Source organism: Moschus berezovskii, chromosome 12 (genome assembly GCF_049115385.1).
Source record: "Moschus berezovskii isolate FMDL1 chromosome 12, NW_MosBer_1.0, whole genome shotgun sequence".
Lineage (NCBI taxonomy): Eukaryota > Metazoa > Chordata > Mammalia > Artiodactyla > Moschidae > Moschus > Moschus berezovskii.
In genome coordinates, this window is record NC_142471.1 from 85,804,707 (window position 1) to 85,820,690 (window position 15,984).

Below are 15,984 nucleotides of genomic sequence, written 5' to 3' on the forward strand. Positions count from 1 at the left end.
AATGAGTATTTAAATATTTGAAATAAGTTAATTTATCTGCATACATGGGCATGATAAAGGACAGAAATGAAAAAGACCTAATAGCTAACAGAAGCAGAAGAGATTATGAAGAGGTAGCAGGAACATACAGAAGAACTATACAAGAGAGATCTTAATGACCTGGATAACCACTATGGTGTGTTTACTCACCTAGAGCCAGACATCCTGTAGTGTGAAGTCAAGTGGGCTTCAGGTAGCATTAGAAGTATAATTGACAGGCAGTGAACTATACATATTTATGATATGTATATGATTCAGAAAGTTTGGGCATATCTATACGCCTGGAGAATCCCAGGGAAGGGGGAGCCTGGTGGGCTGCCGGCTGCAGTCGGACACGACTGAAGTGACTTAGCAGCAGCAGCATACACCTGTGAAACCACCACCACAAACTAGTTAGGAAACCTGTTGTCCCTTTTTGCCTTTTCATACTGTTCATGGGGATCTCCTGACAAGAGTACTGGAATGGGTTGCTATTCCCTCCTCTGGTGGACCATGTTTTGTCAGAACTCTTCACTCTGACTCATCTGTCTTGGGTGACCCTGCATGGCATGCCTCACTGAATTATGCAAGCCCCTTTGCCAGGACAGGGCTGTGATCTGTGAAGGGGATCCTTTAAGAAGAGGTGGCAAGAATACACAGAAGAACTATACAAAAATGGTCTAATGACCTGGATAACCATGATGGTGTGGTCACTCACCTAGAGCTGGACATCCTCGAGTGTGAAGTCAAGTGGGCCTTAGGAAGCATTACTGTGAACAAGGCTAGTGAAGGTGATGGAATTTTATCTGAGTTATTTCAAATCCTAAAAGGTAATGCTGTTTAAGTGCTGTACCAAATATGTTAGCAACTTTGGAAAACTGAACAGTGGCCACAGGACTGGAAAATGTCACTCCAATCCCAAAGAAGGACAATGCCAAAGAATGTTCAAACTGCCATACAGTTGCTCTCATTTCACATGCTAGTAAGGTTGTGCTCAAAATCCTTCAAGCTAGGCTTCAGTAGTACGTGAACTGAGAACTTCCAGATGTACAGGCTGGATTTAGAAAAGGCAGAGGAACCAGAGATCAAATTGCCAACATTTGTTGGATCATGGAGAAAGCAAGGGAATTCTAGAAAAACATGCTCTTCTGCTTTGTTGACTCAGCTAAAGCTTTTGACTGTGTGGATCACTTCAAACTGGAAAATCTTAAAGAAATGAGAATACCAGACCACCTTACCTGTCTCCTAAGAAACCTGTATTTGGGTCAAGAAGCAATACTTAGAACCAGATATAGAACAGTGGACTGGTTCAGAATTGGGAAAGGAGTACAACAAAGCTGTAAATTGTCACCCTGCTTATTTAACTTATATACAGAGTACATTATGCACAGTGCCGGGCTGGATGAAGCACAAACTGGAATCAAGATTGCTGGGAGAAACATCAACAACCTCACATATGCAGATGATACCACTTTAATGGCGGCAGAAAGTGAAGAGGAACTAGAGTCTCTTGAAGAGGGTGAAAGAGGAGAGTGAAAAAGCTGGTCTAAAACTCAGCATTCAATAAACTAAGATCATGGCATCTGGTCCTATCACTTCATGGCAAATAGAAGGGGAAAAAGTGGAAGCAGTGGCTGGTTTTATTTTCTTGGGCTCCAAAATCACTGTGGGTGGTGACTGCAGCCATGAAATTAAAATACTGTTGCTCCTTGGAAGGAAAATTATGACAGACCTAGGCAGTGTCTTAAAAAGTAGAGACATCACTTTGCTGACAAAGGTCTGTCTAGCTATGATTTTTCTAGTAGTCATATGGTAGTCTAGTAGTGAGAGTTGGACCATGAAGAAGGCTAAGCACTGAAGACTTGATGCTTTCAAATTGTGATGCTGGAGAAGACTCTTGAGAGTCCCTTGGACAGCAAGGGGATCAAACCAGTCAATCCTAAAGGAAAGCAACCCTGAGTATTCATTGGAAAGACTGATTCTGAAGCTTCAGTGCTTTGGCCACGTGATGCAAAGGGCTAACGCACTGGAAAAGACCCTGATGCTGGGAAAGAGTGAAGGCAGAAGGAGGAGGGGAGGCAGAGGATGGGATGGTTCGATAGCATCACTGACTCAGCTGACATGAATATGAGCAAATCCAGGCGATGGTGAAGGACGGGGCCTCCTGGTGTGCTGCGGTCTGTAGGGCTGCAGAGAGTCAGATTAGCAACTGAACAACAACAAAGAAATTAATAGGCAACTCTAAACTTTGGTTTTCACCTCTGTCTAATGGGGATAACGTTATTTAGGGCTGATTAAAAGCAGTTGATCAAATGAGGTACTGTATGTAAAATGTTAAGTTTGGTAACCACTTAGTAAATGAGATCTGCTATTATTGTTATTTTACTATCATTGTTAATAATTTTCTTCTACACTTTCTGTTAATGTGACATAGATTTGTCTTACTGGATTGTATATTTCCATTGTAGGCTGAATATAAGAAAGCTGTAACCACAAATCAGTGGCACCGAAGATTAGAGTTTCCAAGTGGAGAGACAATTGTTATGCACAATCCAAAGGTAGTGATATTGCTTAAGATATTAAAATGTTTAGGTTTTAAAAAATTATTATTTTGCTGAATGTGTTTGATAAGTGTTTATTTTTATTCTTCAGTAGGGATGTATTTATAACAAGTGCATTGCATGGATGATGGAAAAATAAATGAAATTTAAATTTCTCTCACTAAGTTTCTGTTTATGGTAGCACATTAGCTTAAGCTTAGTATGCATCATTGAAATTAAGCTTGACAAGTTTTTGTACTTGACCCAAGGTCAGCAGACTTTTCTGTGAAGGGTCCGAGAGTAAATATTTAAGGCTTTGTAGGCCATGTAGTCTCTGAAAGTGTATTGGTATTTAGGCAGTATGTAAACCAATGGGCATGGCTGTTTTCAATAAAACAAACAATATTTCAATTAAAACAATATTTCAGTATTTTCATTTGCTTATAAAAGTGAGTGGTAGGCCAGGTTTGACCTGTGGCAATAGTTTGCCTACCTTGCCCTTGAGAGTGGTTTGTTTTAAACTATACAGTAAAAATACAGTAAAAATCCCCTAGTTTTGCCTCTTAATGGTAACCATGCTTATTCTTTTTTAATTGTTTTTTTTTAAACTCTTGTTTTTATATAAACACACAAAACTTTGCATACCATCTTACATGCGTTCATTTTTTTAGGGGGAGGGAGAGATTGATGTTAAACTATCATTTTGCTTTTTTAATTGACGTATAGTTGATTTATACAATATATTGGTTTCAGGTGTAGAGCATTGGGACTCAGTAATTAGATTATTATACTCCATTGGAAGTTGTTACAAGATAATGTCTGTAATTCCTTGTGCTGTGCAATATATCCTTATAGCTTATCTATTTTATATGTAGTAGATTGTGTCTCTTAATCCCCTACCTCTAGCTTGTGTTATTCCTTTCCCTCTCCCTAGTTGTTAAACTGCTTTGCTTTTTTTGTTTTTTTAAATCTATGAGTCTTTCTGTTTTTCTATATACATTAATTTGTTTTATTTTTTAGAGTCCACAGATAAGTGATATAGTATTTGTCTTTTCTGACTTAATTTCACTACACATGTTTTCTAGGTCTATCCATGTTGCTGTAGATGGAAGAATTTCATTCTTTTTTATGGCTAATATTCCATTGTGTATGTGTATTTCTCTATATCTGTGTGTCTGTCCAACATCTTCTTTATCCACTTGTCTGTTGATGGATACTTGGATTGCTTCCATATCTTGACTGGTGTAACTAGAATTGCTGTGAACTTTTAAGTTTTTTGGTTTAAGTTTATTACTAGGTATTTTATTTTGGAAGAGATTTTAAGTGGGATTTTTTCTTTTTTTTCCTCTTTTAGGCCATTATTAGTGTATAGAAAAGAAACAGGGTTATGTATATTAATTCTTGTATTCTGCCACTTTACTGAATTCATATATCAGTTCTAATAGTTTTTTGGTGGAGACTTTAGGATTTTCTGTATAGTGTCATGTCATATGCAAAGAGTGGCAGTTTTACTTCTTCCTTTCCAGTTTGGATGCCTTTTGTTTCTTTTTGTAATCTGATTGCTGTAGCCGGACTTCCAATACTATGTTAAATAGAGGTGGCAGGAGTGGGCATCTTTGTCTTGTTTACAGTTTGGAGGAAATAACCATCAGCTTTTCACCACTGAGTATGATATTAGTGGTGGGTTTTTTCATATATGGCCTTTGTTATGTTGAGATATGTTCTCTTTGTACCAACTTTGATGAGAGTTTTGTTAGGAATGGGTGTTGAATTTTGGTTGTTATTTCTCCTTTTTTATTTCTTATTTTGTTTAGTTGTGTCCTCTTCTTGGTAAACCTGGTTAACGGTTCATCAATTTTGTTTCTTTTTCAAAAAACCAGCTCTTGGTTTCATTGCTCTTTCTTATTGTTTACTTTGGTCTCTTATTTATTTCCTCTCTCATCTTAATTAGTTCTTTCCTTCTGCTGACTTTGGACTTCATTTTTTTCTTCTTTTTCTGATTCCTTTAGATGGTAGGTTAGGTTGTTTGACATTTTTCCTTATGACACTGGACTAAATTTAATACAATGGATTTAACAGAATAGTGTATGTCTTCCTGAAAAGTGGTAGGTAAGTCCAAATTTGACATTGAAATTGAATTTGCACTTTGTTATTTAGAGGATTTTGTGTTTATAAAACTAAGATTCCTCTACTGCAGGTAATTTTTCTTTAATTTCTTACATGTACACCTAGAAGTTTGTTATATTTTTAAATCAAGACAAACTACTTATTTAGTTGTATTATTTTTCAACACAAGCACTGGAAATAATGGTATTGACTTGCTTAATATTAATGGTTACTGAACACCAGCAAGACTGCTAGAAAACTGATTTTTGGAGGAGGAGTATAAGAACTTGATTTGTCAGCTATACTATAAAGTAGTTTATCGTGTATTGAAATAAGTTATTTAATTTATAGTGGAAATGAATTTGGTAGTGAGTTCTGTCATAATCCTTCTCTGTATCTTGAAGGTTATTGTTCAGTTCCAGCCTTCCTCAGTGCCTGATGAATGGGGGACCACACAAGATGGACAGACAAGGCCTAGGGTTGTAAAGCGTGGAATTGATGATAATCTTGATGAAATTCCTGATGGTGTGTATAATTTGTTTAGGATCAAGATCATTTTTAAACTTTTCTAGTTTAAAATGATGAGAAAAGCAAACAGTTATTAGGATTACTTGCCATATTTGAATGAAATAATGAATGAAATAATGAATGAAATGAAACAATCTGAATGATTATTCAGATTAAATCTGAATCAATCTACAATCTGAATGAAATAATCAGAGTAAAATAGTGGATTTAGCTTGAAAATGTTCATTATAGTGTGTATAAATCTAACAGAGAAGGACTTTGGGAAAAGATTGTAAGTTGTATATTGGCAGATTGCTTCTCCATGTGGGGCTTAGTGCCCTGGGCAGTTCTGGAGAAATGACAAGGTTATGGAGCCCCTAGAGCTACAAAACTGATGGTTGTCACTGGCTCATGGCTTCTCTGGTGAGCTGCTTTCTCCACTCCTTGGTCTAGTTCACTGATGTATGCCAAGATGGACTTTGAGCTTTCTAATTTTGGCAAGTTTGTGATGAAAAAAGGGATATTGAATATTGCTACTCGTTTAATAAAACCTAAACTAGTCTCCAGCTTGTGTATGTTTGTATGATGGATGTGTGCATGTCTGTCTGCCTTTTGCAGGAGAAATGCCTCAGGTTGACCATTTGGTGTTCATGGTACATGGCATTGGACCTGTGTGTGACTTGCGCTTTAGAAGCATTATTGAATGTGGTAAGTGTTAGTCACTTTATTTCATGAAATGATTTGAAAACTATTAAAGAACTTTAAGCCTTCATTTTAAAGCGTTTCCAGCTATATACTGTTGGCTGATGTACTGTCAGAGGAGATTGAACTGATCACTGGGCAATACTAATTTGTAGTTGTTTTGCTCTTATGACATTTGTAACTCATAAAATCCTAGACTGTGAAGAATGATCAGAGATCTTGAAAATAATTTAGTCCTTCTGACAGCCTCTGCCTGAACACTTTTAGCTACTAGGAACACCTACACGTTGAACTGATTTTTGGTGGATTAGTTGTGAGAAGTTGTTTAAAGGAACTATGAATTTGTCTGTTTTACATAAATAAAAAGCTATGCATTTTATTTTTTCATTTGCAGTAATAGTTCATATTTATTAAATATTTGGTGTGTGCCAAGTATGTTGCATGTTTTGTATCATTTAACCCTCATAATAACCTTTGGAGGTATAGGTGCTGTTACTGTCATCTTTGCTGTTTGTAAGGAACTGAGGCCCAGGGTGTGAGTTAACCTCTCCTGTGTCTCAGTCTGGGAGGTTCTGGAGCAGGTTAATTTGACTCCTGAGTCTACCTACAGTGCTTTTCTGCCTGCCAGTAGTGGTAGTTGAGCTAATATTTTTCAGTCATTATCTATTTCTGTAAAATAATGGAAGAACTTCTTAGAGATTGTTTTTTTTCTTTTCTGAACTAAATTTTGTCATTCTTTGAAAAGTTAGTGCTACAAAAAATACTGGTATAATTGAGGTGATTGCTGACTGCTTACCAAGGTAGCAGAATTTAATCAGGTACATTTGTCTTCCCTGATTTTTTTTTTTTCTTTAAGTGGATGATTTTAGGGTGGTTTCTCTAAAATTGCTGCAGACACATTTCAAGAAATCTTTAGATGATCGGAAAGTAAGCAGAGTGGAGTTCCTTCCAGTTCACTGGCACAGTTCCTTGGGTGGAGATGCCACAGGTGTTGACAGGTTTGTGGATTTTGATAACTTGGTTTTCAGATTAGTCAGGATTAGATTCAAATTTTAAGCTATCATATAAAGTAGTTTATTATGACTTCAACAAGTAACACTAAAAAGCTTTGATTATATATTTGCTCTTATATATGATTAAATGCTGTTAAGTTTATGTGCTACTTTGTATGAGTGCATTCCTGATTATATATGTATGTGGTGTGTATATTTCTATTGCAAATACTTAAGAGAATCTAAAAAACTTAAACTGGTTTTAATCTGTAGTGTTTTTTTTTTTTTCTATAGTGGTTCAGACATGGGACTGTCCTGTACATTGTAGCGTGTTGAACAGTACCCTTGGCCTCTACCCTCCAGATAAGAGTAACTCAACCTTACCTCTGATTTAACAACCAAAAATGTCTCTAGTCACTGCCAGATGTGCCCTGGGGGCAGAGTTGCCCCTAGTTGAGAACCGCTGGTTTAGATGATTGTTTCTCAGTGGAGACTCTTCTGGCAGGACAGTTGTCATGAAAGACTGTTGTGTGTACTGTAGGTCATTTAATATCCTTAGTCTAAATGCCACTAACTGCCAGCAACACTTACCAGGCACTGTGACAACTAAAAAGGCCTCCACTTAATTTTGATTGCTTCCATTTGGGAACCATAGATTTAGGAAATATTTCTGCTAGGGACACAGAGCTGATAACATACTTGGATTTTAGTGAACGTCATGATGTTTCAGGGCACATGTTTTAATAAAACTAACCTACAAACATTTTATCATGTGAGGCCCTGTACAGAGGATGAGATGGTTGGATGGCATCACCGACTCAATGGACATGAGTTTGAGTAAACTCTGAGAGTTGGTGATGGACAGGGAAGCCTGACATGCTGCAGTCCTTGGGGTCTCAAAGAGTCGGACACGACTGAGCGACTGAACTGAGCTGAGGCCCTGTTATGGGGCTGTTTTCTTTCTCTCTGGGTGTTCCTGAAGTACGCTGGGCTGTGTCCTGAAATGTGACCATCTCAAATCAGGAAAGATTTCATTCTCTTAAACTCCTTTCTTAGTGTCTTGCTACATTCTCTGTTGTCCTTGCCACCCACAGTTTTTGTCAAGTATCCTGATTTCCAGTAGATTGGAAGAAAAATGAAAGTTAGGCTTTCCTCTTTAAAAATGAAGTAAAGATCTTTGTTTTGGCCTTATTTTATATGGTAACTTTAGAGAATCCACAAATTCATAGTATAGTTATAGGCACAAGTTGGTAACATTTTTGATTTATCTTGATTTATTTACAATAACTGTCTGAAATCAACTCATAATTAGCCTGTGAGTTTTTTTTTTCCTCAGTGTATTTTCAGGATTCACAATCAAAACTTTTATAAACTCATATTTAAGGTGGTTACTAAGTATACTTTTTTCTTTCTAAATAGGAATATTAAGAAAATCACTTTACCGAGTATTGGTCGATTTCGTCACTTTACCAATGAGACCTTGCTAGACATTTTATTTTACAATAGCCCCACCTACTGTCAGACGATTGTGGAGAAAGTGGGATTGGAGATAAACCGTCTGTATGCACTCTTCATGAGTCGGAACCCTGACTTTAAAGGAGGGATCTCTGTTGCTGGTCACAGCTTAGGTGAAACTTTTAAATTTCCACATTTAAAGTACAATTTTTGTTGCATCGTCACTGTTTTCAGTGTGGGTGACATGGTTCGTTAGAGATCTAGAATTATAGGTTTTCAATTTTATAAAAGGTAGAAGTGAATGCTTTGAGTTTACATTCTACCTTTTGCTATTCACCTTTCATGTTGCCTAGGAATGCTTTATATTTTAATTTATTCCGCTATTTGGTAAAGCAAGAATATTAATTATCAGATCTTGATTAGCATCTAACTTTACGTGACTTCCTCTTGGGACTTTGAACAAAAAGAGTAGGAGAATTTATTTAGTGTTATAGAAGCACCTGGTACATTATAAAACAAAAAGCAAAATGCTTCTTTTTTTTTTTTAAGGCTCTTTAATATTGTTTGACATCCTGTCTAATCAAAAAGATTTGAGCTTATCAAAGTCTCCTGTGCCTTTTGCTGTTGCTAATGGAGTTGTGAAGCAACCACATTTTCAGGAAAAGCAGGTATGGCCCACTAACATCTAGATTTAGAGTTTGAGCTAAAGAGCTTTTCAAAATCTGAACTGATTTTATGTAACAAAACTCCTTGAGGTTTACAAGTATGATGGAACCATAGAGCTTGTTTGAGTTTCTCACTTGTCTTCCTTATGGATTATACATTTAAATGTGATAGAATGTTTAAGGTTTCTTTAAAAAATGTGAAGTAAATTATTGTACGAAATGGGGAATACAAATTTAGTAATTTTAGTAATTTTCTGAATATTCAAACTTGGAATAACAAACTGCCAAAAATTATGATTTATGTATGGAACAGAATTAAGATTTTTCCATAGATCAGAAGATGTTTTATGGGAGTTTTTCTGAACTTTGTAATGTTCTCCCAACTTTTTTTTAAAAAGATACCTGAAGAGCCAAAGCTGACATTGGATGAGTCTTGTGACCTTGATGTTGAAAATGAAGAAGTCTTGACTTTGCAAGAAACTCTGGAAGCACTTAGCCTCTCTGAATATGTTAGCACTTTTGAAAAGGAAAAGATTGATATGGAATCTCTGGTACTGATGATAGTTTGATTCATTTTTGTCTGAAACTTTTCCTGTGTATGAGATGGAAAATTATTAAGATTTAAGCCCTTTTACATCACAGTGAAAGCAGAGACTTAAATGTTTAAAAAATTGAAAAAATCAGGAGAACTGTTTTTTTTAAATAATCTGGGAAGACTTTTCTAAGTATAACAAAACCCACAAGCCATAAGGAAAAAACAGTTGTGTAGTATGGGATGCCATAAACAGTATCTAAAGGCCAGTGATAGGTTAAGAAGACAATTTGGAGCACACCTCATAGACAGAGTGTTTATTTCCTTATTATTCAAAGTTGCTGCAAATTAACTACACAAAAACCATCAACACAGTAGGAAGACAGGCAGAGGATATGAACAGATGCATATGGAACATAAAACAAGAAGCAACTTCTTATCAAGAAACTTGAGAAAAATAGGAATTAAAAGTGCAGTGAGATTTTTTTTTTTAACCTATCAGTTTGGCAAGAATATTAAGAGTTTGATATTAATTCCTGGCCAGGATAACAGGAAATAGGTACTGATACATATTGGAGTAAGAGCGTAAATTGATCCAAGCTCTATGGAGGGCAGTCTAACAACATCTTTTATTATTTTTAAAATATTTATTTATTTGACTACACCAGGTTTTAATTGCAGTATGTGGTATCTTGTTCCCTGACCAGGGATCAAACCTGGGCACCCTGCATTAGGAGCATGGAGTCTCAGCCACTGGGCCACCAGAGAAGTCCTATCTTTTAAAATACAAAGAATGTATACACTTAAGTCCAGCAGTTTCACTGTCAAGGGTATTTCCTATGAAAAAATACTCACATAGTATTTCCAAGGATACTCACTGTAGCACTATTTGTAATAGCAGCACCTTAGGAACACTTGTGTCCCCTAGTAGGGTGCCAGTGAAATCATTTATGGTGCATGCACACAGTGGCGAACCCTGCAGCTGTTGAATGAACAGGGCAGTGCCAGAGGGATTGGTGTGGAATGATCTCTAAGGTTTGTTATGTGAAAAGACGAAAATTCAGACCTGTTTGTGTGTAGGTTTGTTGTTCAGTCACTAAGTCGTGTCTTACTCTTTGCGATTCCTTGGACTGTAGCGCGCCAGGCTTGCCTGTCCTACACTATCTCCCAGAGTTGCTCAAATGCATATCCATTGAGTTGGTGATGTGTATAAGTTACACCCATGGAAAAACACGGGATGCTGTGTATACATAAGATACCTCTGGACGGAGAGCAAGTTGCCTGCAGTATCTGCTCAGAGGACTGGGTGGTTGGGGTGGGTGGAGGGAGGAAACTTCGTTTACACTTGAAGTAACTTTTGATTCTGTACAACCATGTGTGTATTTTCTGTTTAAAATTGAGAGAATGATTTAGATGTGGAGGCTGAAGATTTTACCACCAAAATTAGTTCATAATTAAAAATTACTGAGGGTGGGGGTAAAAAAATTGCCTGGGATGTTCAGTTACCTTAGATGATACAGTTTCTTTTCATAATTTCCTTTTTTCAGTTCATGTATCATTAGATTGACTAATGTGCTTGTCTGTTTTCTTTTAAAGCTTATGTGTACAGTGGATGATCTGAAGGAAATGGGGATACCGCTTGGACCCAGAAAGAAGATAGCTAACTTTGTAAAACATAAAGCTGTCAAACTGGTAAGGTTCATTTCTGCTCCTAAAAGAAAACACAATTATCTCTGACTAGCTTGTTTATATTTTGGAAATTTTTGTTCATACCGTTATGGTTAGGCCAGTTACTGTGCTCCTTGCCCAAGGGAACAGTAATCGAGTTGATGGAAGCCCACATGTGGGAGTTAACCAGAACTGGGTTTAAATTCTAATTAAATTCCACTTCCTGGTTTTCCTGGGGCTGATCACATTTCAGGGTAAAGGACTTTCAGTTTTTAAATTGGTATTTGCGTATTTCCCAGTGCAACACTGGATAAGTCCTAGACAAATAGATGAGCTTGGTGACCTTAATTTCCAGTTCAACTGCTCATTAACTATATATTCATGAGGAATTTGCTTAACTTTTCTGGTCCTTGGTTTCCTTCATTTCTACAGTGGGAGTGATAATGCCTTCCTTACAGGATTGCAGAGTGGATGGAGCCATGCATGTATAGCTAATCACCCAATAAATATTAGCTCATTTTCTGTCTTTCTAATCCTTCTCACCATCTAAAGAGATAAAAAGAACACACACATACATCTCATTAAATAATAACCAAAAAGCAAAAATTGTTAGCAATCCAAAACACAGCAGTAACAGCAACAACTAAAAAGCATTTAAGAAGAAGTAAAACAATTGGGAATAACTTACTTGTTTTATTTAATTTTCATTAAGTTAACTATACAGAGATTTTCTGTAAACTTAGAAAAAGTTGGTAGCATTTAGGGCAGGTATTTTGTTTTTATTGTATATTAATTAACATGGTTCTCATTGACCTTTCCATCTTTTAAACTTCTGTGGTTCTTTACTTTGGAAAGAACTTAACATGCCCCTTTATGTGTAATGCGATTATAAAGTCATAGGACAGAGTTGTGATTAGCTAAGCAGTTGAGTTTTTCAGCATTTTCCGAGTATATCTTTTGGATCAGGGATGTGCTGGATCCTTGGGATCTGGAGACGAACTGTGCAGTCAGTAGTCTAGTTGGTGGGGGAGATTTGACCACAAAGGAAGTATTGGTCCTCTGACAGTGCTGTCTGTGCTGTCAGAGCCAGGTGAGGCCTGGCTGTGGGAGAAGGGACAGGGGCTGGTGAGGGAAAACTTGCCCCAGGTGTTGGTGAATGAACCTGAAGGAGGGGTGGGGTCAGGGGAAATGGCTTTCCAGGAGGGGGCAAGTATTTTTCTGCAGTGGAAACAGCAAGGGGACTGAGAATAGGGCAGGGGAGAGGGTCCCAAAGGCCCGAATAGTGGAAGTGGCAGCTGGTCCTCAAATGTATTCTCATGGCCGTGAAAGGCATGGTGCTTTTTAAACTAACACCATGAAATGCTGACTTGCTTATTAATTTTTGTCACAAATTATGATTTAGCACCAAATCATTTATTTAGTCTAAATTTTAATTTTTTACTTCAGAAATGTTAAAATTTAAAGCTATGTGCTATAATCCACATTACCAGGGTCTTCTGCATTACAGGTGGATTCTTCACCAACTGAACTATAAGGGAAGTCCCTATAAAATTTCAACCATGAGCAAATGTGCTTATAATAAATAATAAATGAGTTTTTAGACATTGATTCCTTCCTGGTTTTTCCGTTAATATTTGCTGTCTTTTGCCATTGGTTAGGGCCTACTGGCTGATACACAGTACTAAAGGAAGAAAAAGCTGGAGCAAATCTTAAAGCTGAGACAATCCCATTATCAACCTGAATTTTACGTTAATGTGTGTGTGTGTGAGAGAGAGAGAGAGAACTGGGCCACATTTTAGCCGCCGCGTAAAGCCACTGGGTCAGTTCTAAGGGACACGGTGTGAGAGCCACTGCTCTGGGTCAATGGAGCAGTCAGGGCACTTCCATGACTTGGGCTGGTGTTTTAGAGTTCACTTGGTTACAGTGTAGAGGGTGTGAAGCTGGAGGCTGTTGGGAATCTCAGCATAGTCACTAATTATACAGTGACTCAGAAATGGTTGGGGTGTAATAGGAAACGGAAAAGAAGGGTGCGACTCAAAACACATTTTAGACATAGGATAGTGTTTGTGATGGTTGATTGAAGGTGATGATGAAGACTGAGTTGAGAGGCAGCATCTCTGGTGAGCACAGTGGTCACACCAAAACCAGGACACCACAAGTGTGTCCACACTGTGGACACCAGCCTGTGCTCTCCACCTGTAAGCACGTTCGTCTGCATGTGCACATCAGTGAAGCACAGGCCTGTGAAAACAGAGAAAAACAAAAAATGAGAAGCTAGATTTCCAGGCCCTGCATCTGCCCTTGATTTTATATTTCAATAAAAGGAAAACAAGAAAAGTGTTCTATGTATAGTTCCTGAAAAGTCTCTAGAAGAAATTTGGTTTGGTTCCTGTAGTAGCTTGGATATATCAGTTATGGCACTTATCAGAATGTTTTGAAAGGGGTAAAACCTATGAAGTCATCTTATTTTTTAAATTAAAAAATAATTGCCTCTGAATGAACCGTGATACTTTCTCAGCCGTGTTACCATTGATTGCTCTATTTTTCATTGTTAACAAGGTGCTGCTGGATCAATAATGAGATAAAATGGTACATCCTATTGATTTACTGTAATTGAAAAGTTAGCCCATTATTTTTAATAAGGAGATCAGGTATTTGTGACCTGAACTTTTCTTTCCCCTTTGTAAACCATCTTAATCATTTTCCTTTGAAAGGAAATAATTCTTAGTGCTGGGAATATTGATTGTCTAGTATGTGTATGTTGGCTCACTTTGTTTTCAAGTTACTGCCTCTGTCTAAGAGGGAAACAAAACAGCAGTTTGCAGTAGGACAGTTTAGGATCTGTTTAGACAGTTCTCTTAGCAATTTAGATTGTTAAGTTGTATGAGTATAATGGGAGGTACTTCGATGCAAGAAAGCAACTTTGAACTGAAGAACGTTGGTGACGTTCTTCAGTTTGTGTTTTAGGTTTAATCTTGTGGTGTCTCCAAAGGGCAGAGATAACAAGGCCATCCAGACCTTCATGGTGGGATCAGTTCCCAGATGGCTGGCGGAGAACTTTCTTTTTGCTGTATCATCTCTTGAGTTAGCCAGTTGGACCTGTTTCCAGGTTTCCTAGTATTTGGAACTCACTGACGGGCAGGAGCAGTCAGAGCAGCTGTTGGGTTTAGGCACTGTCAGCGATGTTCAGACAGAGGCTTACCCAGGCGTCACAGCTTGGGGAGTGAGGACCACTGAGGCCTGTGCCTGTGGGGGTCGGCAGATCCACCGTGGCGGCTGTCCACATTCCGCTGACACTGTCGCCGCGTCCCGGGGCGCGACCGCAAACCAACACGGGCGGGTTTTGTCTCGGTACTGTAGTGCTACAGCCGTTCTGTTGATGCTCCCAAAGATTTTCTTTCCTGACTTCTCTATGAAACACATAGATCTTGAGCATTCTGTTCAGTAAGCATGACGATTTTTGCACCTTGATGGACAGGGAGGCCTGGCGTGCTGTGATTCATGGGGTCGCAAAGAGTCGGACACGACTGAGCGACTGAACGGAACTGAACTGAATCACCAGCCAAAACCAGAAATAGAACATTTTTGTCACTCAGTTCTCTCATGCTTCTTTCTAATCAGCTCCTCTTGCCATACAGCTCCTCTTCTGAATCTGATCACTATCGAATAGTTTTGCCTGTTCTAGAAGTTTATATAAATGGAACCAACACTGAAAATTCTTTTGTATCTTTCTTCTTTTACTCATAATAGTGTTTTTAAGATCCATGCAGTTGTAGTTTTATTTGAAGTTTACTTCTTTTTATTTCTGAGTAGTTATTCCACTGTATGAATGTACCACAATGTGTTCTTTACAGAATGCTTTTGAGGAAAACTTGTCAATGGCTTCATATAGACGTAAGAATATAAGCATGTTGAATGAATAAATTTCTTAAGTTTACACCTCTTTATAGGAAGTATATATTTCACAGTTACATAAGTACTTCTAAAATTATCTGGCTAAAGTTGAGATCATTAAGGAAGAAGTTGGTATTTTTAAAAAAACTGCTATTAAAATTTTAAATTACATAAGAAGTGTAGGGCACAGAGTATAATAGCTAATATTTAGATTTAATTGTAGCTGTTTTCGCCACATTTTTCTTTGTTCTTAATTTTCTTTTTCTTAAGAATTTTAAAGTAGCTTATAGACATCATGGCATTTTTTCCCTTGAATATTTAGTATGTGTCTCTAAAAGAACATTTCTCTGATTAACCACAATGCTTTCATTCTTATGCCTAAGAAATTACTAATCATTCCTTAATATTATATGGATATTTCATAGTGATAGCTGATAACTTTTTCCCCTTAGTTATATTATGAAATTTTGGTATGTCGCAGGAAGAGAAAAAAGCAGCATTGGAAAAGAAGGCAGTGGTGGCCACTTCAGCAAAAGGACAGGAGGAAAGTGCTCAGAAAGCTAAAGACGTGGCTTCTCCTCCCTCAGACTCGAATGAGTCCAAGAGGAGGCTCCCGCTTGGAGCGTCCGTCTCTTCTGTGCGTGTTGATTATGAGGCCTTTGAAGTTGGCACCGGACAGGCAAGTCAACACACTGACTCAGGCTGTGTGGTTTATGTTGGAATCACTTACCTGGGTTATTTGGGCGACTTTAAATTCTTTAAATATTTATTCAACAATTTTTTGGGGGGAGGGTGAAAAAAACTGATTTTCTCTTAATAAAAACAGTATGCTTTCATAATGTTAAAAATAAGGGATTGAATGTGTACTGAACATAGCACCTCGCCTTTGAAATTGTCTCTATTTA

General features: G+C 37.6%; 1 protein-coding gene across 5 annotated transcripts in view; it reads left to right on the forward strand.

Moving 5' to 3' along the window:
- SEC23IP (SEC23 interacting protein) overlaps window positions 1–15,984 on the forward strand; it is a 36,830-nt gene that overhangs the window by 9,217 nt on the left and 11,629 nt on the right. For all 5 annotated transcript variants that reach the window (XM_055424523.2, XM_055424524.2, XM_055424527.2 and 2 more), the window contains 9 exons: window positions 2,487–2,576; window positions 5,069–5,189; window positions 5,790–5,879; window positions 6,730–6,871; window positions 8,285–8,493; window positions 8,870–8,988; window positions 9,384–9,536; window positions 11,114–11,209; window positions 15,561–15,758. In XM_055424523.2, the coding sequence (XP_055280498.1) occupies window positions 2,487–2,576; window positions 5,069–5,189; window positions 5,790–5,879; window positions 6,730–6,871; window positions 8,285–8,493; window positions 8,870–8,988; window positions 9,384–9,536; window positions 11,114–11,209; window positions 15,561–15,758 (1,218 nt within the window). The remainder of the gene's footprint in view (window positions 1–2,486; window positions 2,577–5,068; window positions 5,190–5,789; window positions 5,880–6,729; window positions 6,872–8,284; window positions 8,494–8,869; window positions 8,989–9,383; window positions 9,537–11,113; window positions 11,210–15,560; window positions 15,759–15,984) is intronic.